General features: G+C 41.9%; 1 protein-coding gene across 1 annotated transcript in view; it reads left to right on the top strand.

The window, feature by feature from the left end:
* The window catches only part of LOC144671280 (ryanodine receptor 1-like), a 473493-nt gene that overhangs the window by 75867 nt on the left and 370449 nt on the right, over positions 1-27177 (top strand). Inside the window, exons 4-13 of the mRNA XM_078533089.1 lie at positions 908-982; positions 3654-3732; positions 8909-9021; positions 11772-11871; positions 16016-16112; positions 19381-19455; positions 20570-20726; positions 22042-22206; positions 23681-23802; positions 25104-25290. Of these exons, the coding sequence (XP_078389215.1) occupies positions 908-982; positions 3654-3732; positions 8909-9021; positions 11772-11871; positions 16016-16112; positions 19381-19455; positions 20570-20726; positions 22042-22206; positions 23681-23802; positions 25104-25290 (1170 nt within the window). The remainder of the gene's footprint in view (positions 1-907; positions 983-3653; positions 3733-8908; positions 9022-11771; positions 11872-16015; positions 16113-19380; positions 19456-20569; positions 20727-22041; positions 22207-23680; positions 23803-25103; positions 25291-27177) is intronic.

The following is a 27177-nucleotide window of genomic DNA, read 5'->3' as shown; positions in this document are numbered from 1 at the left end:
CTCTTTTTCTCTTTCTCTCTCTCTTTTTTCACTCTCTCTCTTTTCTGTCCAAAAGCTGAAAGTCTGTCCACATTCAGCTCAGCTGCTCTTGCCTTTGTTTTCAGGTGTGAACATACTGCACGCTTTTCCCAGTAAGGCTCAAACTGGGCCCCACTGTCCCCAGGGTGATCAAGCCACCTAGACTTGTTGGGCAGAATGTGAAGTAGATCGCTAACTGAGTTCCAGATGATGGTGACCAGGCTGTGCATGAATCAAAATCTCACTGCGGAGCCAATTGTAACTAAAAACTCAACCATTGTCTCACAGCTCTTATGGACTCCCAAAGACAGAGTTCCTTTGATACATAGATCAAAGCGGTTCTTTTTAGACAGTCATGATATTAATAACTCTCAAATAGGCCATGAATAAGAACCGATAAGCAGCTTTTGAGTTGTTTCCTCTTAGTAAAAACTATGTATGTTGGAATTTTGATTGATATGAGATTTCTTTGCTTTAACAGTGTGAAACATGCCCTCCCTCCGGTTGGCAGCTTTGTATACATTAGCATTTCAAGGCCATGGGGTAGCTTTGGATACATTTAATTTATGTATACAGTCAACAATAGCACTGAGAGAAACCAGCTCGCTAGAAGTCTCTTCCATTTCCATCTGCCTTCGGCCCAACGTGTAGATTTCTCCAGACAGCTTAGCGTATTCTTTATCCCAGCCATCAAGCCATGAGATTTTTTAAAAAGTTCAATTACTTGGATCCAGTCATTCAATTACAGTAGCTCTTATTTGAAGTCACAGTAACAAACAAAGTCTGTTTTGTTGCAGAGTCCATAATAGGTTTAATTCTTTTCACTGGTATGTTAGTCAGGTATGCCAAGTTGATTTATGAAACTGATGTTTGCCCTCTTTATGTGCAGTCTTCTCAGGGAGGAGGTCATAGAACTCTTTTGTATGGTCATGCTATTCTACTCCGACATTCCCACAGTGGCATGGTAAGTCATGGGCATTTGGACAATAATTATTTTTTAAGGTTACATTTTGTGCTTGTTCTTTTTTAATTATCCTTGAAAGGTTTTGCCTTTCTCTAAACAGAACTTGTAACAGGCTTGGTGAAAGGCATTGCTATTAACTGGCAAGAAGAAAATCTTATGGAGTGACTACCTATTGCAGTGTCATTTCTCAGCAAACCTAAACATTTTACTTCTCAAAATATCATCAAGGCTGCAATGTGAAGCAATCTTTGTATGTTTGCTGGGTCAGAGGGTTTCTTGTCAGAGAGAAAGTGGTAGCGCGAGCATGTATTGTAGTCTTCCCCATGGTGTAGCTGCGATTGAATACATGAACATCACTTGCCGACACCACATGCCAACTTTGTCTATGCCTTGTGTCCTGGTAGCAGTCATGATGACATCCTTCTGTAGAAGTCTGCTGTGCTTAGCTGCATTTGAACCAGCACGACAAAACAAAAGATAAGTTGATTACAGAAATCCTGACCAGAAAGGGGATGTTTTGATTGCCTCCTTCCTTCCTCCTGCTTCTGCTGCTCCTCCTCCTCAGCTACTCACCGTATAACTGGTGGCAAGGGTTGTCCCTTCATAAAGGTGAGGTTATGCAACATGTAACAGACCAACAGGAATCTTGATGTGCTCTGCTGAATACAGAAGGGCTTCTGTATTCAGCAGTGGAAGGCTGCTAAATTTCAGTGGAGGAGACTGCAGATGATCTTTCAAGCTAACCTAGTAGCCCCCATACTAGACTGCACCACCTCGATGGGCACTAGCACTCTGGGCCGGTTCTCTGACAGGCAACAGCAAGGGCAATGACGGAATGGCAGTGTTGGAGGACAAATCTCTTATCCTGAGAAAAGCAAGTTCCTGCTCCACGATACAACTGCCACTCTGCCAAGGTGGCATCTGAGCAATCCAAACAATGTGTTGGAGGGCACATTATTGGATCCTTGTTACATCCTGCATGTCCCTTTTGAACGTTGGTATCTGTAGATATGATGGCAGCAGTCTGAGGCTGCACAGCCATAAACTGAGCTTGCATGAGAGCAGTCTGAGTTTGCAGTAGCAAACTGAGCTGGTATTATTTAAGTATGAGCTTTCACTGCAGCTCATTGCATCATGGTTGGATCTGCAAGTGTTCTCCTGGAATTGGCCACCACTTCCACGCTTCAAAGAATGGGTTCCAAACTTTGCGCAAAGTCCAAGGTGATGGATGCCTGGCTTGTCTGTCCTCCTTGACAGTGACTGCAAGCAGCTAGTGGCTGTGAGTGTAAGAACAAATGACAGAGTAAATTCTTCATCAGTGTCTTGCTGCTCTTCCACCACTTTCTCATCCTCCATTGCTTGGCCAGGTTGCAGTTCTTGGGTACTTGGAAGGGGAAAGGGATATGGTGAGGTGACATGAGGAACATGAGAGGTGCTGGCTTACACCATCAGCAACTTGGAAGATATGGGGAAGTGTCATATGAGAAGGATAAAATCTGAGCATCCTGTTATATTTGTTGGTTTCAGCCATGCTGCTGGCTACATCATCAGCCATGGCTGTACTATTGATGGCAAGCAGTGTGTCTTCATGGGGGTAAGCACATGTAGGAACGCCCATCCCCATCTGTTATGTGCAACCTTGTCCTACAAGAGACAAGGTGCTTGCTGTGAGATTTGAATGTAAGGCTTGCAGCAGTGCCATGTGTGTGAGGGTGAGGTGAAGCTATGAATGTTAAGTATGGAGCCTAGTGCTACAGATTGTTGTTATGAGAGTGATTGAGGTTGATTCCTGGCATTGACTGTCCCAATTACCTGGTTTCACTGCCTCCTGCTAGTTTGCTTGGAGGGCCTCTTGCACCTTATGGATAGGTGACACCTCTCCAGCTGTCCACTTCCAGTGAACCAAGGTACCATCATCAGGAAATCTTGGAGCCAGCTCTCTGCCATGTTGCATCATTCTTGTGTCTTTCCCAGGCCAAACTCGATTTTACAATGACCTCCAGCACCTCCTGTAGCCAAAATGCACCTCCACTTGAGGTGCAGGTGGCTTGAACACATGCTAGCTCCTTACAATTTTGTGCCCCTTGCTCGTGTGTGAAGCCACTGAACAGTACGCTTGGTGCTGGCTACATGTTGCAATCATATAAATGAGGAGCACAAAATTAGCAGTTGTCTGCATTGGGAGCAATGGCTGTGGGTTAATCACGCATTGCAATCCACGCACTTGTTCCGGAGATTATCTAGTTTTTCTGCCCCATTCTCCAGCACTACTTCCCTGCTCCCTAAATTGTTGCAAGTTTTGCTGCTTGACTCTGAATCGTAATATCGACTAAATGAATTACCCAAAAATAAGCACAGAATGGATTACTTTAGAATGGAAACTGAATAATGTTTGCACTGGTCCACCTATCCCCTCCCCTCAAAGCGTGTTTCGCCTGAGGACAACATTTGGTGTTGACTGTGCGTTGCAGTATGTGTAAGCGCAATTGTGTGAGTATGTGTGTTGCTTCTAAGAACTATTCCCCTTTTGTATAGATGTTCTACCACTAAAGTTCTGTTAATAGGGTTATAATTAAAAATCTTGTAGTGAAAGTGGATGTAATTCCAGACTTGAATGTTCAGTATTTTCATGATGGCAGAGTCATAACCATTATCTTCATTTTGTTTCCAGTATTTATGTTGCTTGACCACCTCAAGGTCTTTGACAGACAAATTATCCTTTGATGTTGGACTTCAAGAAGATGCTTCAGGTATGTCTGAAGAAGAACGATGTTTTAATTGGTTGGCTACACTTGTTTTATATAATAAGGGGTAGAATTTCTGTGGGAAGGCTGGTTTCTGCCTCCCACTGTAACTTTGGCAGCAGATCAGTGGAAACCCTGGAGAGGTGCCATAAACAGCTGTTTATGTTGTGTCTTAAGGGATTCCGCAGTCTCTTATTGATGTTATGGTGGGAAACCGGGAGACACCTAGTAAAAATTACTACTGACAGAGGTACTTATTTTCAAAAAACTAAGAGAGAAAGGATAAAAATCTGAATTAGACTCAATATTAAGCAATTCTGGTAATGTGACTTCCTAAGCAAATCATTAAAAAACGCAATCTACAGATGATTTGTGATAGTTTCGTACCTGAAAGGCATTGGGCTTCTATTTGTGGTGGGGTCTGCATACCCTTGTGTATAATAGCTAGGGATTTGTGAGGTTTTATGATGGTGAACTATTAGCATTTGCCGTCATTACCCCACTGTACCTGACCACAGCTTCAAGATTTAGCCCAAATGGGGGTTAAAACAGGAATTGTGAAGGTGAGGTCTGTGATTCACTGCTTCGCCACAGGCTGCAATGTAGAACCCACCTGTCCAGAGCCAGCAATCACTGAAATCAATTCACCTGGCAAGAACTTTCCCCTTTCAGTGCTCAGTGAAAGAAACCATAGGGCAGAAATTTCCCCCTGTCAGGGGGGTTGTGCGGGGGCAGGCGCGAACCCGAGTGCCGCCATTTTATGTGGGCAGGCCAATTAAGGCCCGCCCATCATGACGTGTGCCCAGAAGCGCTGAGCACTCCCTGTGCGGGTTGGGGGTGGAGGGGGGGGCAGTGGGGGGAAATTCCCTGAGTGGTTCCCTGCACTCCGCTCGCCGATGGGAAAATGCTGTCCATAAGAACAAGTGACAGATACCCTGATGGCTGGTGGTGGGGGCTGGGCCTCCAGTGAAGCCCAAAGCAAACTAGAGGAATAGCACCTTGTCTTCCGATTAGGTACTTTACAGCCTTCTGGACTTAACATTGATTTAGTAACTTCAGACTATGAACTCTCTCCTCCATCTTGACCCTTTTTTTAATCCAATGTTTTCTCCCCAGCCTTTCCCCGCCACCCCCACAAGGCCATCTGTCACTTGTTCTTATGTTTTGCTTTCACAGATCACTGATCCTTGTTATGCTATTAACATATTCTGCTATCTTACCTTCATGCCACTATCAGCACTGTCTTCAGTCTTTAACACTAGCATTAACACTCCCTTTGTCTTGTGTCCAAGACATAGCTGTCAAATCTGTCCTGAGCTCCCACTTATCCCTGACCTTCTATTTCGCTCCACCTGCTCCATCCCCTCTTAAACAGTATAAAATCCATCACGTTTCTACCTCTCTTTAGCTCCGAAGAAGAGTCATACGGACTCAAAATGTTAACTTTGGAGAGGATTTTTACCGCAGTGGGTGGGACCGACCGCCGCCCGCGATCAGGGCCCAACCTTAATTTCACGTTGGCTGGCCAGTTAACGGCCAGCCAGTGTGAATCATGTGCTGCAATGCTGAGCGCTGCTTGGGTGGGAACGGGAGGAGGTCTTGCGCGGAAGTTTGCGCATGCCTGTGGGTATGCGTACTGAAAGTTCCCTGAAAACACAGAGCTGCTTTAGGGAGCTGAGGATTTTTAAAAACACAAATGAAGAATTTTAAGATGTTAAAAACATGTCCCCTCATGTGACTTTGTCACATGAGAAGGGACATGTTATAAATGAAATTCAAACATTTTTATTGTATTTTTAATTCATGTTGGAAACCTCATTCTGCCCGTGGATGAGGTTTCATAAAAAATCCAAAGGCCTTACGACTGATTGGCCTGCACGCCAACCGTAAGGTTGGCCGGGCAGCAAAAAATTCCATTTAATTATTACTTTAATGGCCTTAATTGGCCTGTTAAATGTCGGTGGGAGAGCTGCCAACTCCATGCGCCAGCCGACTGAAATATTGCACAAGTGCGTGATGTCGGAACGTGCGCCCGACGCCATCGTGCGTCATTTTATGCTCGAGTGGGTTGGGCGCGCGCCCACCTCACCTGCTCAGCTAAAAATTCTGCCCACTGTTTCTTTTTCCACGGATGCTGCCAGACCTGCTGAGTTTTTCCAGCATTTTCTTTTTATTTCAGATTTCCAACATGCACAGTATTTTGCTTTTATATTAACACACAAATTAGGATCAGGAGTAGGCTATTCCGCCTGTCGAGCCTGCTCTGCCATTTGATAAGATCATGGCTGATCTGATTGTGGCCTCAACTGCACTTTCTTGTCTACCCCCTATACTCTTTGTCTTGTCAATCAAGAATCTTATCTAACTGAACCTTTAAAATATTCAATGTCCTTGCCTCCACTGCTCTCTAGGAATGGAATTCCACATTCTATCGACTCTCTGAGAGAAAAAATTTCTCCTCATCCCCATTTTAAATTGGAGACGTCTTATTTCTAAACTGTCCTTTAGTCTCTCTCACAAGGGGAAACATGCTCACAATATCCACCCTACCTCTCATTCTTCTAAACGCCAATGGATACAGGCCCAACCTGTTTAATCTTCCTCATAAGAAAACCCCATCATTCCAGGAATCAGTCAAGTGAACCTTCTCTGAACTGCTAATGCAAATATATCCTTCCTTAAGTAAGGAGACTAAACTTTACACAGGACTCCAGATGTGGTCTCACCAAAGCCCCGTACAACTGCAGCAAAATTTCCCTACTATTATATTCCATTCCCCTCGCAATAAATGACAACATCCCATTTGCCATCCTAACTACTTGCTGTACCTGTATACTAGCTTTTTATGATCTATGTATTAGGACACCCAGATCCCTCAGTACCACAGAGTTCTGCATCTCTCTCCATTTAAATAGTATACTGCTTCTCTGTTGCTCTTGCCAAAGTGGACAAATTCACATTTTCCCACATTATACTCCATCTGCCAATTTTTTGCCCACTCGCTTAACCTATCTACATCCCTTTGCAGACTCCTTCTGTCCTTTTTGCAACTTACTTTCCTATCTGTCTTTGTTGCAGCTTGCCAATCCGAAAATGACCCTTTTAACCCTGCTCTCTGCTTCCTGTTAACTCTCCAATTCTCTATCCGTGCTAATGTGATACCAACTACACCACGAGATCTTAATTGCGTAGTCATGTTTAATGTGGCACATTATCAAATGCCTTTTGGAAATCCTTCTGGGGGAGATGGTGGCATAGTGGTAATGTCACTGGGCTAGTAATTCAGAGGCCCAGGCTAGTGCTCTGGGGATTGAATTCAAATGATTAAATTCAATTAATAAATCTGGAATTAAAAGCTGGCCTCAGTAGTAGTGACCATGACAACTATCATCGATTGTCGTAAAAACCTATTGGGTTCACTAATGTCCTTTTTGGGAAGGAAATCTGCCATCCTTACTAGATCTGGCCTACATGTGACTCCAGACCCACAGCAACGTGGTTGGCTCTTAACTGTTCTCTGAAATGGCTGACCAAGCCACACAATTCAAGGGCAATTAGGGGTGAGCAACAAATGCTGGCCTGGCCAGCAACGTCCACATTCCATTAAAAAAAAACACACATCTACCGCTTCCCTTTTTTCTTCAAAGAACTCTAATAAATTAGTCAAACATGATTTCCCTTTCCCAAAGCCATGTTGACTCTGCTGATTGCCTTAAGATTTTCTAAGTGCCCTGCTATAACCTCCTTAATATTGGATTCTAGCATCTTCCCTATGACATACGTTAGGCTAACTGGCCTACTTCCTGTCTCCTTCCTTTCCTTGAATAGAGGAGTCACTTTTTCTATTTTCCAATCTGATGGGGCTTTTCCAGAATCTAGGGGATTTTGGAAAATTACAACCAATGCATCTAATGTCTCAGCTGCTACATATTTTAAGACGTTAGGATGAAGTCCTGGGGACCTGAGTAATAGCTACTACTGAACAACTGATCTGGCATTGAAAAAAATATTTATATTTGTGGAGTGCTGTTAAATGTCTCCATTATGATTTATTGGATGAGTGCAGCTCAAACAAGAGTCGAGAAGCTTGGCACTATCCAGGACAAAGCAACCCGCTTGATTGGCACCCACCCACAAACTTCACTCCCCCCACCACCGACGCACAGTGGCAGCAGTGTGTACCATCTACAAGATGCACTGCAGGAACTCATCAAGGCTCCTTAGATAGCACTTTCCAAACACACAGCCACTACCATCTAGAAGGACAAGGGCAGTAGATGCATAGGAACACCACCAAATGCAAGACCCCCTCCAAGCCACACATCATTATGAATTGGAAGTATATTGCCGTTCCTTCACTGTCGCTGGGTCAAAATCCTGGAACTCCCTCCCTAACAGCACTGTAGGTGTATTTACACCACATGGACTGCAGCGGTTCAAGAAAGCAGCTCACCACCACCTTCTCAAGGGAAATTAAGGATGGGCAATAAATGCTGGCCCAGCCAGCAAACGCCCACATCCTGTGATTGAATATAAGAAAACCTAGATTTTTTAAACATGATTTTTGTAAATACTTATTTTGTTCATGATAATTTAGCTTCAGCCTTAACCCCATGTATACACCCTAAGCTTTATTTTGCTGTCTACATTTTTTTTAAAAGTAATTCATTTATTATTGTTTTTTGTTTCCTGATTGGATGTCCTTGCAAATTCTTTAATGTGATTGGCTGCTTGGACAGTTTGATCACATCAATGTAGCTCCATGCTGGGAACCCTCGTTAAACCACAGTACTATTAGTCGCATGTCGAGAGAGTTACAGTCCTCGCCACAGGGGATTGCCAGATCTCTCAGCAGAGCTTTCTTTTAGGACACCTAAAAGCGAGTGCCCTTGCTTTGCCACTGAACACACAATCTGGGCCGGTGTATGTGTGTGATCATGTTTACACATTGTAAAGAGGCCGTTAACAAAGTGAATATCGAATTACTTTAACCTTAATATCAGAGACGATCGAAATGGGTATGGCGGGGATGTGTGACTATTTCTGCTTTCGTTTATATCCTTTGAAAAAAAAATGGGAATTGAGTTTATTCATCTCTAGATTTTTTCAAAACATTCAATTATGTTGTAAAAATACAAGAGAATTCCCACCGTGAAACTAGTTACTGATGTGATATGTGCAGGAGAGGCTTGCTGGTGGACCATTCATCCAGCTTCCAAACAGAGATCTGAGGGTGAGAAAGTACGAGTAGGTGATGACCTCATCCTCGTTAGTGTTTCTTCTGAGAGATATCTGGTAAGTATATGCTATTTTTGTACTGTTTAGATTCTGGGGCATAACAATGTCATATTTAAAGTAGAAATAGCTTACATAGCGGTGAAACTTCGAGGTATGTGAACATATGTGGAAGAACTATTTGGAGGAAATAAGCTGGGAAAAAGATGCTTGGATCGCCAGCATTGCTTAGAACAGTGATTCAAAAATTTCATTTCTTTTTTAAAGAATTAAATTTTATCCATGAATAAAATTTATTGCTACCATATATATATAGTGTACTCATTAGGTACAAAAAAATTGTTAAAAGGGCTAATGGAATGTTGAAATAGAAGGTTTGAATATAAAGGGGAGGAAATTTTCCTATAACTATGCAAAGTCCTGGTTAGACCACATTTGGAATACTGTGTGCAGTTCTGTGCACCAAAATTAGAAAGGTTTATTGGCCTTGGAAGAAAGTGCAGGGCAGATTCACCAGAATGCTACCAAGGCTCCGAGGGTTAAATTGTATCCGGAGATTGTCTAAGGTCATAAGAAAAAGGTGTAGGAGCAGGAGTAGGCCAAACAGCCCATCTACGCCATTCGTAAGATCATGGCTGATCTGATCTTGGCCTCAGCTCCACTTTGCTGTCGACCCCCCCACCCACCCCCATAACTCTTGACTTCCCCATAGTTAAGAGTCTGTGACTCATCTCCGAATACATTCAATGACTTAGCCTCCAGTCACAGCTCTCTGGGGTAGAGAATTCCAAAGATTCATGAGAAAACCCTCAGAAGAAATTCCTCCTTATTTTGTCTTAAATGGGAGACCTCTTATTCTGAAACTATGCCCCCGGTTCTCGACTTCCCCATGAGGGGAAACATCCACTTAGCACCTAGCTTGTCAAGCCACCTCAGAATCGTATATGTTTCAGTAATTCCAATGAGTATAGGCCCAACTGCTCATTCTTTCCTCATAAGACAACCCTTTCATCCAGGAGTTAACCTATTAAATCTCCTTGCCAAAGTAAATATATCACTCCTTTAAATAAGGAGACCAAAACTGAACACAGTACTCTACGGACTTAATTTTCATTCAGCTGAGAAGGCAGGACCTGAGGCTGGTGTTCTGGCAATTTCATGCTATTGGAGGTTTGCTGGCATGTTCCCGCCTCCGGCATATTTTCATGGAGGCTGCTATGGGGCGGAGGATGAGTGATGGTTACCTGCCTGTTAAAGGGGGCCTGTTGAGGGCACACATCAGACACCATCTGGAATTTTCCAGATGGCAGGTGGGATGCCATGGGAACTAAAGCCTGGCCAGTTAATGGAGGTGGCAGAGCAGTGGTGGGGTTGGGGGCAGAGTTGCCTCATTAATTCCACCCCCTTGCCGCTGCAATTGCCAGAGGGCAGCAGCTGCGACTCCACAATCATGGCCTGGCAGCTGTGGCCGCTTTTTTTATTTTTAAACTTTTTTCATCCCTCAAAGCGTGCCTCCACCTTGAGATGCCCCCTGATTCTCCTACCTTCATCGGCAATGCTCACTTCTCCTACCTTCATCGGCAATGCTCACTTCTCCTACCTTCATCGGCAATGCTCACTTCTCCGGTCGACGGAACCTGCCTGCCATCCTTAATTGGGCAGGGCTCCCAAGGCAGTCTCTTGATTGGCCGTCTCCTCCAAAATCTCCCATGAGGTCCCGGCACCAGCTTTCCCAGGTTCCCAACCCGCATTACATCCTGACTGTTGGATTGGGACCAGGGAATGAAAATTCAGCCCTAGGTGTAGTCTCTTCAATGCCCCGTACAGTTGTAGCAAGGCCTCCCTACTTTTATACTCATCCCACTTGCCTTCCTAATTACTTGCTGCAGGGCAAATGAGTTAGGCTGGTATTCCCTGGAATATAAAAAGTTAAAGGGTGATTTATTTGATGTTTTTAGCATTTTGAAAGGAATTGATAGGGCTGGTACAGAGAAACTATTCCGCTCCACTGCTGTGGGAGCCTAGGACAAAGGGACATACCCTTATAAACAGAGGCAGACCATTGAGGAGAGAAGAGGGAGAAAGACTTCTTCATGCAAAGGGTGATAGAGTATGGAACACTCCCTGATTATAGATGCTGGCTCAGTCCATCATTTTAAATTTTTATCAGTCCAGGATGTAAAAGGACATGGAACCAAGGCAGAAGGATGAAGATACAGATCTGCCATGATCTTGTTGGGGCACGAGGGGACGACTGGCCTACCCCAGTTCTTATTAACATACCTCCAAAATAGTTTAATTGGTACCACTGATTTTGGGCCTGTAGTTACTTGTGGGATTTTTTTAGTTTCTTGCCACAGCAGTCCACCAGAAAATTAAACTCCGTTAATGTTAGATGGATTAAATTTGCTGGTTGACTAGCCTCCTACTGAATATTGTTAACACAGTACATTGTTAATTGTGGCGATCCAAAAGCTAACTGCATCACATCTCCAAAATGCTGAAGTAAACATTTATTTTGCAACCTGTGTCACTATTTTAAGGTTATGAAAGTAATTGACTTTGTGTAGTTCTTCTCACTGCTTTTAGTAGATTGTGAAGCATTTGTCTTTGTGGTAAAGCCAGCTATAATATTTATAACATTATGAAAGTAAATTGTGAAGCTCTGGACCATGAAGCACAAAAAATTACTTACTTATTACTGGTGTTGCTTGGTATGAGAATTAGTTCCTCTCTCAAGCATCCTGTGGTGCAAACCATAGAAAACTTGATGCTGCTAATTTCTCTAAGTATACCTTCTTTTCTCTCAGCATTTGTCTTATGCCAGTGGAGATTTACAAGTGGATGCCTCCTTCATGCAGACACTTTGGAATATGAACCCTATCTGTTCAGGCTGTGAGTTAGCTGAAGGTCAGTAATGAAATGTAACATGTAACCAGTTACTGCACTAAATTGTTAACTTAACACTCTTTAAGATTAATGTTTTAATTCAATGGACCCTAATTGGAACCGTTTGGTTTCTAAGCCAACAAAATTGTTTAATTTGTTACAATAGAACTCAAGGGCCAACATTTTCCCCCCGTTGTGGGGGGTGTGCGGAAGCGGACACGGGCGGGCGGGTTCTTGATCGGCGCCCCTGGTCAGGGGTGCGCCGCCATTTTACGTGGGCGGGCCAATTAAGGCCCACCCAGTGTGACGTCCACCAGGAAGCACTAAGCGCTCCCTGTGCGGGAGTGGGGGGATTCCCTAAGCCGGCGGTGCGCTGTTTCGTGCATGCGAAAGAGTGCACAGATCTCCCTAAGGCAAAAGCGCTGCCTCAGGGAGATCGGCTCAGATTTGAAACTTCAAATAAAGATGAGAGAAAAATTTTGCTGCCATGTCCCCTCATGTGACACTGTCATAATTTTTATTTTGAAATATTCTGAGATTTTTTAATCACTCATGAAACCTCAACTCGCCTGTGGATGAGGTTTCTTGCTTTTTCAGAAGCCCACCAGGGCTCCCGGCTCTCCGCCAACCTCAGGGTTGGACGGGCAGGTCCATTAATGGTTTCAATTAGTTTTTTAATGGCCTTAATAGAACAGAAGATTCTGCCCAAGAACATTTTGATGGACATTGTATTTGAGAAAATATTTTGAACTGTTTTTCAAATTTGCTCTAGACTTTTTTGTGGCTTTCATAAGGTAATTATTAGTCTGGAAGCTCTTGTATTATATAATGTCTTTGAAGCACACAGCACAAGGCAGCCGGATGTTGAGTGACACTTATTCTGACTTAAAAGAGCCAGAGTTACTTGGAGAGAATTTTTCATTGTCAGCGGATGATTGCGGATGTTTTGTTGAAGAAGTTGGCCAAATTAGGGATAGTGCAGCTGCTGAATTAATTGACAGTGCTACAATTATTTAGTTTAAATCCACCCACACTTAGGTTATAATAGGAATCATGACCGTGCTTAAAGATTATTACTCAATGCATACGTTTTGTTTAATCACATTCCCAAACACCTGTTCACACTATTCCTAAATAAGAGTAATTCTCGTAACATTATAACATTTGCTGATGATTTGAAGCTGTATGACCAATAACCATTTGCAGATTGATATTAGGCAAAAAGGTCTGAACATTTCCACTAATTCAGTAATGATAAATAGATTTTATTCTGAATAAATGTGATGCAAAGCTCAAAACTAGTGTGGATCTTGAAGTATCTTCTAATAAAAATTGAAAGGAATTTGAGCTTGATTATTGAACATTCACTGATAAACATCAAGGCACTGTAAAACCATAATTAACAAAGTCAACTGGGAACCAAGAAATATTTCATTGTGGTTGATTGTAACCAAAGCAGATATTTTAACCTTGTGTAGATCAATTATGTGGCCATGGTTAGAATGGTGTAGTCATAGTTACAATTCTATATCCAGTTTTGGATAACCTACTTTTGAAAGAATACTGATGATCTAGGTGGAACTCGGGGAAGGGCGGTAGTGATGACTCTGAGACTAAGGGCTTTAAGTTATAAAAAAAGATCCAATTAGCTGAACATTTTTATTCGAGAAAAGGGAAGTTTGATTCAACACACAACCTGGATCGTTAAACAGCTGAGAGTATGTGACAACATTTGAGTGTTTTTCTCTAGATTACTTAGCTGAAGAAAGGTTATTTTAAGAAGGATGATACTATCTTCAAAATGGCTTCTATAAACGCACCAGTAGGACAGACCTTTGTTCTTTTAGCCCTGTGAGAAATATCTACCAAAAAAGCCAATCAGATCAGCACAGTTATTTACAACAGGGTGAACAGTCACCAAGCACACCACGATGTACTTGTTCAATAGCTGTAAAGATCCAACACTTTTGCTGTAACAGTTGGAAATGGTTTAGCTTGGTTATAACAGATGCAGTCAAGGCTCAGTTCCATTAGTTGGATGCCTTTGTCATTTTGGGAAAGACTACTTAGTAGAAGTCAGGTGGCTACACTTGTTGCAGAAAACATTTCTCTATCTATTTTTTAGAAATTGCAAAGTCAATGAAAAAACATCAACTGAGCAGTTTGTCTGCCATGAACTGGCTCAACGATGTTCAGTTTTTTTTTGAACTAACTTCAATAGCTCACCATTCAAACCCTCCAGCTGGAAATGTCTTCAGTGTGACCTATGGGATCATCAGAAAACATTTTTTTAGATGATTCTGCAAAATGGCACCTGGATTCTGATTAGGAGGTGCCCAAACCAGGAAAGATTAGAACTAAGTGCGTATATTTGTGTCCTTGTTTGGTACTTGCGTTTTATGGATCCAAGACCTCATAATCAGAATCTAGGACTGCAGATATTAGTCTATAAAATGTAGTATCAAAGGGTGGAGAGTGACCACATAAATACTGCCCATTGATACTTGAAAATTGCCTTAGGCTCCTATAGACGCTGCAGGACCCCAAATTGCATTGGCTAATGCACATCACAATTGTTTTTGCTGGGTGATTGAGCTGCCCATTTCAAGGCCTTCACCAAATTTCTGGACACCCCAATGTTGATGGGAATGGACTGTAAGTGCTGAGTTGCCATTTTGATTGTGCTACTGCCCAGTTCTCACCTGATGAGAGGAGGCAAATCAACTTAATGGGTAGGATTTTCAAAGCAGGGTCAAAAACCTGATGACCAGATGAATTCCGAGTTCTGACCCCCTGCCTAGAGTCAAAAGTCCTAATTGGGCAGGAGGCATGCACGGTGCCTAATTAGTCATCAAGCACTTCCAGGAGGTGGGAGCTGTCTGCGTGGCGCCAACGGCAAGGAAGGCAGTAGTGATGTTCGATGTTGCCACTGCCTTGCTGAAGAGAGCGAGCAGCATCGATGATGATGGAAGCGGCCATGCAAGCTAGATGTAGGTGCAGGGCTCGAGACAGTGCCAGTTGACCTATCAGAATTCAGTCTTGCACAACTTCAAAGGAACTTTGTAATGTCTTTGCAATGAACCTGACAGCTGTGTACTAATATGTACTAATATGCACCAGACTGTTTGGGTTCACCAGAACAAACTAAAAATAGCATTCTCCACTGGACAGGCCCCTTAACAATTTCCTTAATAAGCTTAAAGAGGCCGTTAATTGGTGGCGAATGGGTTTCCAGTTCTTTCCACCAACCCCCATTCCCACTGTCTGTTTCAAAATTAGAAACTGTCCCGAAGGCGTCAGGATCCCAAGACAACCTCCAGGATCACAATTTTGAAATTGTGCCTGTAGAGTGAAGGGTTAACAGAAGCACCTGATACTGATGTAACTATGATGCAATGTCACATGATTAAGTAACTGCGACCTGGAGGGTAGCAGAGATATAACCTCGTATAGAGTTGCTGAGATGTATGTAGATCTGTAAATAAACAAGAATTGTTCTTCTGAGCTACAGTCTAAAGTAGCTTTCTTGAGGAAACAGGCAAATCCGAAAAAACCCCATCTAGACCCGAACACAAGACGAAACCTTTCCCACACTGGGTCCCGACCCCACGGCCCTTTGAAATTCTGGCTCAATAAGCGTTTATGTGTTTGGTTACTTCTTAACCTTGACTCACTTGCGTGATTATATTAGTGTTGTAACAACGCTATTCTATTTTCATATTAGAATTTGAAGATTTTAGGTCAACAAAATGTTAAAGTTTTGTCTGCCACCTTTGATCAAAATCAGAAAATATGGTTAGGATGCATGAGGCAAAAATAGACTGAAACATGAGCTTTAAAACTTTGAACCACAAAAAAAAAATGATCCAGGCTTTAACATTTCCTCATAACCTATAGAATCATAGAATGGTGACAACACTGAAAGAGTCAGTTTCTATGCTGGTCCCTGTAAAAACAACTCAGCTAGTCCCACTCCCTCGTCCTTTCCCCATAGCTCTGCAATTTTTTTCTCTTCTGCCAAGTATCCAATTTCCTTTAGCCCAATTTATTGAGTACAAAATTACCTATTTGTCCTTAAAAAATTTGGAAGAGATTTATGTTGAAATGGTAGCCTGATATATTTCTTGGAAGTTATTTGGATACTCTGTCAACTTTATATCTATAGGATACCTGACTGGTGGGCATGTACTTCGCCTCTTTCATGGTCACATGGATGAATGTCTCACAGTGGCTGCATTCGATCAGGGTGAAGATCAGCGCAGGTCAGTTTATCCGTTTAATATTTCTCATTTTTTTAAAGGTTTTATTTCAGCTGTAACTTTTCTATTTCTTAAGAGGGATAAAATGTCTTTGAAACTTGTTCAGAGGACTTAATTAATAAAATTTTGGTAAATGAAGCACTTGGTGTGACACTGGGTCATTGAACTAGGAAGACTGCAGGCCACTCCCAGGTTTGTTTAGCTAGCCACTTTGAGTGAGGATAGCAGCGGGGGTACTACAATTGATCAGGACCTCCAGTCTATAGGGAGGGGAAGTATTGGGTTCAACTTCTGTATCTGCTTATTATTCAGTGGCTTGCTAGGAACTATGGGGGAAATTTTAACCAAAAGAAACAGGCTGGTTTGGATTGGGTGGTGAAGGGGTGTTAAAGTTTTAAAAATCAGAATCCTGATCCAAACCCACTTCAAGCCTCTCCACTTCCAGCTTTAACTTACCAACCTGCACCAAGGAGGAGAGTTGGCACTTCAAATATTATAAGAAGACCGTGAACCTTGTTCAGTGTTTTTTTTTAAATTTAACTGTGGTCAGCCAGATTTCCCTAGCCCCGGGAAACCCTGCTAGCTCCTTCTAGGTGAGTGCCTGCTGGATCCAGGAGGTGTGTGCCTTCACAGCTACCTACTGGATACAGTGTGCCTGCCTGGGTGAACCCTGTGATTGCCCACACCCTCCAATCCAACATATACAACATTCCTCGCAAAGCCTCTGTCCTTCCCACACCATGCTGCTGCATACTTTCACCAACTATCACCCTATCAGTTTGGTTGGCGGGAATGAGGGGCCTGAGAGGGTGGAATGTGTGTGAGGGGGGAAGGGGCGGAGACACGGATTTGTGACATCATGCGAATGGGTCCGGAGTGTGCTGAGGAATCATGACTTCTGGGTTCCCCATACCTTTCCAACCCCTTGCACCTCACCCACCCTGGCAGTTCGGGTAAGTAACAATCTAGGCCTGTATGTGATAAAAGCAAAGAACTGAGGATGCTGGAAATCCAAAACAAAAACAAAAATACCTGGAAAAACTCAGCAGGTCTGGCAGCATCAGTGGAGAGAAGCACAGTTGACGTTTCGAGTCCTCATGACCCTTCAACAGAACTAAGTAAAAATAGGAAAGCCTTGCTCATCTTGTCCCAACCACCCCCCCTTAAACCAGCTTATATTTCACCCCTTTCCTATTTTTACTTAGTTCTGTTGAAGGGTCATGAGGACTCGAAACGTCAACTGTGCTTCTCTCCACCGATGCTGCCAAGCCTGTATGTGGACGCGTGAAGGACATTTGAGGCCTGGGTTAAAATAAGGGCCCCACAGCCAAACAGTTTGCTTTCTGCAACCTCAAAAGCAAAAAGCTGGAAATCTGAAATGAAAACAGAAAAGGCTGGAAATACTCAGCAGATCTGGTGAAAGGTTATCGACCTGAAACGTTAGCACTGTTTCTCTCTCCAAAGATGCTGTTAGACCATTTGAGTATTTCCTGCAGTTTCTGTTTTAGGAAGGGGAGAAGGCCATTCAGCCCGTTGAGCCTGCTCCACCATTCAATACAATCATGGCTGATTGAACACTTCAATACCTTTTACCCACACTATCCCCATAACCCTTTACGTTATTGTTAATCAGACATCTATCAATCTCTACCTTAAATGTTCTCAATGACTGAGCTTCCATAGCCCTTTGGGGTAGAGCATTCCACAGATTCACAACCCTCTGAGTAAAGGATTTTTTCCTCATCTCGGTCCTAAGTGGCTTCCCCCTTATTTTGAAATTGTGTCCTTGCTTCCTGGCTTACATGTAAAGAATGGTCACTTGGCACCTGTGGGACTGCATCCCAGCATGCTGCAGTTACCTGTTTCAAGGATAAGGATGGAAAATCAGATGGAACTTTTTTTTCCAGAAATTTTCTTGGAATATTCAGTTTGAGTTTGTTGTATTATACTTAAGATAAGTGTTTCATTGCTGTTTTTTTGGCAACTTCATTTGTAATGAGGTCTTGTTTTTGATGTCAGAGCAATATCTTGTGGTAACAGAACATATGAAATGAGAGAAACTAACATTCCACCTTGATTGCCTCCAGTTTCCCAAATATAGAGCAAACTGGTAATTTTGAGGATGGGAAAGAATTAAAAATAATGCCAAATGTGGCAGCCTCCATTTTGCTAATAGCTTGCTCTTGGCATTCTCCTCATTTTATTAAGTTCAGCTGTTACAGATATTGCCTTTTAGAACTGAAACTAATAGCCTTGCTGTGTTTACTACCGAAATAATTTGAGTACTCAGCAGAGATTTGATTTCACTGTTGATATGCGACCTGCTGCTCAATGGCAGGCAAAACTCATCCACCGGTTGTCACTGGTAGCTGCCCCAGCCCAAGACCAGATTAATCAGTTCAACCTTTATGCCAGGCGTTAACAGGCACTGTTGTATAAAATGTTTGACTATTGGGGAAATAATGTTGGATAAAAATTCAGCCTTTCAAAGTGGGTTGGTTGACCCCCATCGGTGTCTGAGAAGGTCTAATCTTCATTGTTCCTTTCCTAAGCACATGGCATGCATAACCTCAAATGAGTGTAATGTATTTTATTGTTTTGCCTTCCCTTTCTTTGGTCTCCCAGTAACATGCACCACTGTAACAGAGAAAGTAGGAAAGTAATCTTTACAGGTTTTTAAATTGTCACTAAGCACTAGAAATTGCATAAGACTGTGTTGATATCATCCTCCTAAATTTTTCCTTTCCTCCTGCTAAAATATGTCTGTACAATACACACTGCCCCCAATATTAATGGTATTCACTCCTTGCAACATAGTGAACACAAATTTGAGCAACTGAAGAAGTAGCTGATGAAGAATATGTCTTACGCTTTCTGTGCAAATAATACTAGTACAACATTTGTTTGCTATCTGCGGCTGCCTACAGGAAAACTAAACCTTCCTGTACAGATGTAGGCTTGCAGTATTTTTGTTCCTTATTTTGCATCCAATTTTTGTAAAAATAAGACTCAAGCTGTGACTTCCAAGTGCCTTCAACAAGTTTTAATATGACGGAAAGATGCTGGAAAAATAAAGTGCATTGAACTAAGTTGAATCAAGGAAAGTGCTTCTCGTAATTGTCTGACAATTGATTGTCATCAGATCAATAAAACCGACTCAACAAGCCATCAAAAAAAATGTTACCTTTTGAAATCCCTTGTCAGTCATGTTACTGTTTTAATTATATGAAGAAATTATATTCTGAATTAATATCCTTTTCGTGTTCTGTAGGTTGGTTCACTATGAAGGGGGTGGAGTATGCAGCCACGCAAGATCCTTGTGGAGACTCGAACCGTTGCGCATCAGGTAATGAGATTAGATCTGTCTTACAGAAGTGACAATATCAGTTCTACACCATTTTAAGGGAAAGATCTAAATTAGGCAAAGTTTGTATAATTAGAGAATTAGGGAAAAGTAGAATCGTGAAGTAGTAATCAATAGAGTAAATATTTAGAACTGTGTCTTGAATGACCTTTTCTTGAAGCCTTTCAGGTTTAATTTTACAAATTATAGAGAATATGTTAGCTAAAAACCTTATTGGATTTTAAAATCAGTAGCTAATAAACTCAAATAATGGCAACATGAAGGTTAATTTTAGACAATTGCACATGTTGAACCTACATTGCAAAATGTTAACTTTTCATACCATTTGACTAATAAGACCAATTATAATGATCCAATTATTACTAGTAGCAGAAAGAAAATAAGTTAGCTGCGGTCCAGCTGAATATTTTGTGACATTTCACCAGCTTTGCTAAATATCCAGATAAAAGCAAAATACTGTGGATGCTGGAAATCTGAAACAAAAACAAAAAATGCTGGAAAAACTCAGCAGGTCTAACAGCATCTGTGAAGAGAAAGGCATGGTTACTGTTTCGAGACCATACAGAGTCATATGGAGTCAAAACGTTAACTCTGTCATTCTCTCCACAGATGCTGTTAGACCTGCTGAGTTTTTCCAGCATTTCCTGTTTTTTGTTGCTAAATATCCAAATGTAAATTACAATGCAACAGATAAGATTCAAGTCCCACTTTGTAAAAATAATAATCCAGCTATGAGGTATCTGACAAGCTATATGCACTTACTAGGACTACACTTAAATATCTAAAGATGCAGAATTAGCAATTAAGACACCTGTCCCTGAATCGTAACTCTGTTTTGCCAATGCCCTACTAAATCCTGTACTTAAATGGAAATGTTAGTGCACAGTTATTTCATTTTAAACCTTTCTATGTAGTACATTACATTCTTTTGACGCAGTCCTTGGGAATTGAACAGTCCATATGTTGTAATAAGTCTTGTATAAAATGCAACATGGAAAATTTAGATGCCACAATCTGGCAGCTGATTGAGTACATGAATTGTACATTTCAGTTTCCTTTAATTCGTGTTCTGAAGAATTGATACTTTTCTCCACAGCTGGAGTGGTGGCCACATGAAATGGGGTCAGCCTTTCCGTATTCGTCATGTTACCACAGGCAAATACTTAGGCCTGGACGAGGAGAAAGGGCTTTTACTTTTCGATCAAGAGAAATCAAATATCAAAATCACCTCATTTTGTTTCCGAACCTCAAAGGTGAGAGAAAATTGAAAAGAAGAATGAAGAAAGTTGTTTTCTGCGTGCTGATTTTTATCCAGCTTCCTAATCGGTGCACAGACTAGAAAGTTATCATGATCTTGATTGATTTTGGGTGGAATAGCATTAAGGGTGCTAACCCATGGCATTCATTCTCCACCTGCATCCTGCCAGCCATATGTTAATGAGGATTGGAACCTCTTACTAACACAATTGAGTGGCACAAAGGGAAAATCTAGCCCCTGGTGTTGGGAGGGAGGGGAATAATCAGCCAGTGGTGCTGCTGCTCTTCATTGTGATCAGCTGAACTAGGGGTATGCATGATTTTTAATCAGAGACAGTCAAACACAAGGTTAATCTTTATAGGAGAATGAAAAATGACCAGATACTCATAAGTGCGAGCTCTAATTTTTTTTTCTTTACTTGCTCTGGTGTTGTAAATTCTGGCCCATTCCTTTTCAACACTGCACAATCTCTTACTTTCTCCCATTTCAAACTTGTTCTGTCACTTTTTTTCACTCAATCAGCCTCTCATAGCTCCACACTGACATTTGTTACTCTGTTGCTGCCTGTGCCATTCTCTTCATAGCCCCTGAGTTCCACTTCAGTATTGTGGCTGAGACTCTTCAGACTTCTCCCCATATTTTTAACGGATCTTAAGTGAATAGGCCAGAAAGTGCTTATGAATATGGAAGTACCTTCCCCCGTTTTTTGATAGGCAGGTCACTGTACTAACTTGGGTCAACTGACATGTGGGAGAATGCCTTCTAATGATATTAAAATTAGAGGAACATACCCTCCTTTCATCATTCAGTCTTTCTCTTTTTCATTTCCTCTGTCAGAACTGCTAAGAATGCTTGGGACCTCTGGGTAGGCATAAAAGATATATGTATTAACGGTGTAACATCCTCTGATAGACCCCATATCCAGGTTGAATAACTTGCAGTAGGTCCTTGTCACACCACCTGAATGCTATCCTACTGGTTTAACTTTGCCCCCTCAAAGTCAGATATGGTGGAGCTGGCGACCATCTTTAACCTTATCTTTACATTTATACAGAATGCAATATATCTATACACAATGCTAATTCTGCCTTTACTTAAATACAGTGACAATACCATGGAATTTGTTACACTTTTTGTGGAAATTATAAAAAAATGCCTTTCCCTTCTGTCCCCAAAAAGCTGTGTAGAGGCAAAAGCCATTATCAGGAACATAAAAGAACAATTAATAATCGCTTTCAAATTGGTAGCCTTTATATCACAATGTGCAGTACAGTGAAGTGGGACTGAACCCAAAATCTCAACTCCCTTAGGATAAAATCGATGTAGCGCATAAAAGAGATATAGAAGGCATGGGAATTCCTGAGATCAAGTACGGTGAGTCGATGTGCTTTGTCCAACACGTGAACAGTGGACTTTGGTTGACTTATGCAGCAGCCGATACCAAAACAGTCCGTTTGGGACCCTTGAAGAGAAAAGTAAGTATATGCTCATGCCTATTGACGTTTAGAGCTAAAATAAGATCATAACTTCAATAATACATAAAAGTTCCAACCTCTGTTCCATAGCTACTGACTCCATCCCTTTCCCTGTCAACAATCTTAGATTTAAGCCACTGTTTGCAACCTTGGTGCCATCTTTTGACCCTGATAAGCTTCCGACTTCTCGTTCATACCATCACTAACACCGCCTATTTCTACTTCCGTAACATCAGCCAACTTCGCCCTTGCTGAAACCCTCATTCGTACCTTTGGAATAATCAAATTGAGAGGTAACAATGCACTTCTGCCTGGTCTCCCACACTCTACCCTCTAAACCTGAGGCTATCCAACGCTCCATATCTTATCTTGCAGCAAGTCCTGTTCCCCCATCAACCCTGTGCTCACTGAATACAATGGTTACCAGTCAAACGATGTCTTGATTTTACAGTTCTCATCCTTGATTACAAATCCCTCCAGGGCCTTGCCCCTCCCTATCTTTGTAATCCCCTACAGCCTCACAACCCTCCGAGATATATGTGCTCCTCTATTTTTGACCTCTTGTGCACCTCTGATTTTAATCGCTTCACTGTTGGTGGCTACACCTTCAGTTGCCTAGGCTCCAGGCTCTGGAATACCCCCGCTACACCTCCCTACCTTGCTTTCCTGTTTTAAGACACTCCTAAAAATCTACTTGTTTGACCACACTTTTGGTCATCTGACCTAAAATCTCCTCACGTGGCTTGGTGTATATTTGTTTTATAACGCTCCTCCTACAAAGTGCCCTGAGCCATTTTATTATGTTAAAAGTGCTACATAAGTATAAGTTTTTTTTTATAACTAAAGATTATTTCTGCATCTTGGAATATGGACAGGTTCTTTGGTTACGCTAGAAGTTTATTGCGATATGTGTTGATTGTTAGTCATTGACACAATGCCTAGTCCTGCTTCTCTTCACCTCAGTTTGGCTAGCAATTGCCTGACTAGAAGCAATTTCAACTAATCTATGAATTTCGCTACCCCAGCACACATCTTTTATTGTATATTTGAGTGTCCTGATCTTATATTTTCATATCCAGAATAATCATCTGCATGTATGTACATTTGAGTAGCATTGAGTTAGACCAACATGGGCATGTTAACTTAGCAAATGGCATTTAGTCCTATTAAAAATAAATTAACCATTTTATATCCTGTAAAGTTTATCATTTTGGAAGAGGCAGAATATAATTTTTTTAAATCGGATAGAAATTTATCATGGCAGACTCCAGGTATATGCCCCCCTTGACATTTAATTCTATTGAAGTCAATGGAACTGAATATCAGATGGGAGCATTACAGGTGGTTGCCTTGATACCACCTGTTTAGCACCACCACCCAAAATGAGCTTCTACCCCTGTATGTATTGTCAAAGACTATAAAGTAGACCTTTTGCTCCTGAAATTAATAACTGTTTAAACAAACTTTGTCTTAGGCTATACTACACCAAGAAGGACACATGGATGATGCACTTTCATTATCACGCTCACAACAAGAGGAATCCCAGGCTTCTCGAATGATCTACAGCACAAATGGCCTCTTCAATCAATTCATTAAGTATGTATTTTCCCCTATTGTTTTATGAAGAAAGGTTGAGCAGGTTGACCCTATATTCATTGGAGTTTAGAAGAATAAGAGAATGAGATCTTATTGAAACGCATAAGATTCTGAGAGGAGTTGACCGACAGATGCTGAGAGAATGGTTCCCCTTACGAGAAAGTGTAGAACTAGCGGCCACATTTTGAAAATAAGAGGTCTCGCGTTAAAGATGGAGATTAAGATAATTATTTTTCCCTTGCAGGGTCGTTAGTCTTTGGGATTCTCTTGCTCGGAGAGCACTGAAAGCTGGGTCATTGAATATATTCAAGGCAGAGTTGGGCAGATTTTTGACCGACAAGGGAGTCGAAGGTTATGGGGATTGGTAGGAAAGTGGAATTAATGCCTCAATCAGGTGGGCCATGATCTTACTGAATAGCGGAGCTGGCTCGAGGGACTGAATGGCCCAACTCCTGACCCAATTTTTTATGATCTTATTTTATCTTTGCCTGTTTTCCTTCTGTCTTTGTCCTTATGTAAAGAAACAAATAACTGTTGAAAATTACTCGGTTAAGAGGCGTTTGTAACAGTAGCAAATCAAATATAGCAGATACGAGAAATCTGAACAACAGCAGAGTATTTTGGAAACATACAGGAGGGCAGTCAGAATTAATGAAGAGAATAGACAAGTTCTGATGTAGGATCACTGACCTGAAACGTTAACCCTGTTTCTCTTTAAAAATGCTGCCAAACCTGCTGACTATTTCCAGCAGTTTTTGTTTTTATTTTAACAGACAGAATTTATGCCAGGAAGAGGTAAGTTGATGAAATGTTGGAACAGGAAAAGACCCTGGGGGTGTAATTGGTCTTCAGTGGTACCGTGCAAGGAACTAATTGTTTTTATTTTAAATTAACGTAGGATCCAGGCCCTAATTGTTAACTTGTCTATTCTCTCCACAGACGCTGATTGACCTACTGTATGTTTGCACCATTTTTGTCATTTATAACAATGCCTGACGTTACTAATTGGAACATTTAACTGATATTCAACTCTGTTTAGGTGCACTGCTGTCACATAGTTAAATGGTTTAAAAATAAAAACAAAATCTCCTAGTCTGATCATTAAATCACATTATTTATAGAAGCCAGTAGGATTCAGAAATTAATATTGTCTGCGTCAGAAACTCATTGGAAATAAGTGAAATTGTGACCACGATGACCTACACAGTCACCGGGGCAGTAAATTAGCCGCTGAATATTTAGAACTTGCTTTTTGAAATTATTCTGCTATGTTCATGGTACTTCTTATATCTTTAATGAAGAGGCCTGGACATGCTAAGTGGGAAGAATAAATCTTCAGCTCCAGTGACCCTACCTATTGATATGATGGTGCTAAGCCTTCAAGATCTGATCAGCTACTTCCAGCATCCAGAGGAAGAGCTTGCGCATGAAGAGAAACAGACTAAATTGCGCTCACTGAAAAACAGACAGAATTTATTCCAGGAAGAGGTAAGTTGACAAAATGTTGGAATAGGAAAAGACTACGGGGGTGTAATTGGGACCGGACAAGGAACTAGTTGTTTTTATTTTAAATTAATGGATGATCCAGACCCAAATTGTGAACTTATCTATTCTCTCCACAAACACTGATTGACCTTGTATGTTTGTAACATTTGTCATCTGTAACAGTTGCTAATTGGAGCATTTACCTGAGTTTATTATTCAATTCTGTTTAGATGTACTGGTGTCACATATACAATAACTAATTGGCAGTTCACTTTACACTTCTCTCAATTTATTTTCCATTGATTTCAAGAATACTAATTTCAGCCGCATTATTTATGTACAGGTAAAGCTATTGGTTTGCTCACGGGCCTTATTGTTGAAGTTGTGTCAGGTTCTAGATATTAAATTGTTACCAAAGCTCAAAATAATACTCCACCCAGTCATGAAATCACTGACTAATCTCCTTCCTGGTCTAATTCATGTACAACTGGATAAGAATTAATGCCAACCCTGCCTGAATTTTAATTGGCTATTGGCACTTAAATCTCTTTGTTCAGCCCACTTGGATGATTATTCATTGATACAGATAAGAATGGTAGCTGAAGCTGAAATGCTCAAATCATTTAAATCTGATCATCTGAAGCGCTGTAACGTGCAAAGCTGCGGACTAGATGCAGGAAAGTGGGAGTAAAATGAGTGGCTAGTTTCTTTTTTCTCTATTTGGCTGGCACAGGCACGATGTATCGTTCTCTGCACCGTAACTTTTCTATGGTCTATACAGACATGGGCAAGAGTAGGGACCGCAAGGGTGGCTTTCAACTTTGACGTGTAGGGTGTGACTAAGACACAAAATGGGATTGTAGCAGGTCACCTGTCCATTTCCCATTGTTTAATTTTCCTTTCAGCTGACTGCCGAGGTTGAATTTCACCCCCCACATTAGTGATGAGAGCAGAAAGTTGTGTCTTTGAAAGTCGAAAATATTGAACAGTGGAAGGCATATGCCACAATGAAAGGGAGGAAGTTGTTAAAGTCTTTAGATAGGCTCATTAGCAGCCTTTCCAAGACTGAAGTGGCAAGAATTAGGGAGTTAAAAGAAAAGTTATACGCAAATTTAAGGCTGTGTCACTGGCTGTCCCAATACCTATGGAGCAGAATTTTCTGCCTGTCGGGCGGGGGCGGGCCCAACTCAATCTCCGGCGGGCGGGGAGCCGATCCCCGCCAGCGAAGTGGGCCCTGCCGCCATTTCACGTGGGCGGGCCAATTAGGGCTATGCGCTTCCTGTGCAGCCTCAGGGAGATCGCTTCCACTTTGAAAAATACTAGAAATAGAAAAAAAATTCCCTAACATGTCCCCCTCATGTGACAATGTCACATGAGATGGGACGTGTTCATAATTTACAGAATAACTTTATTAAAATGTTTAAAACCCTGCATGAAACCTCATCCCGCCGCTGGATGAGGTTTCATGTTTTCTCTATTTGCCGCCGGGGCTCCTGGCCTGCCCGCCAACCTTAAGGTTGGACAGGCAGGTCCTATAATTGTTTACATGATCCTGTCAATGGCCTCAATTGGCCATTGACAGGTCGGCGGGCCCGCAGCTGATTTTGCTGCGCCCCCGCCTTCCTGAAAATTTAAATGGGGCGGGGTGACATCGGCGGTTCCGCCCGACATCATCCCGCGTCAATTTATGCGTCGGTGAGCGGGCCCCGCCCCCTGCTCACCGACAGCAAAATTCTGCCCAGTGATGCATGTTAGCAGCAATTAAGAACGAACATAAATGCATTAGAAGCAGTTCAGAGAAGGCCCACTTGACTGATACCTGGGATGGGGGTGGGGGTTAGCTTATGAGGAAAGATTGGACAGCCTGGGCCTGTATCCATTGGAGCTTAG

Source organism: Cetorhinus maximus, chromosome 32 (assembly GCF_964194155.1).
Source record: "Cetorhinus maximus chromosome 32, sCetMax3.hap1.1, whole genome shotgun sequence".
Classification (NCBI taxonomy): domain Eukaryota; kingdom Metazoa; phylum Chordata; class Chondrichthyes; order Lamniformes; family Cetorhinidae; genus Cetorhinus; species Cetorhinus maximus.
The sequence above is the reverse complement of the archived record's forward strand: the minus strand, read 5'-3'. Positions and strand labels throughout refer to the sequence as shown.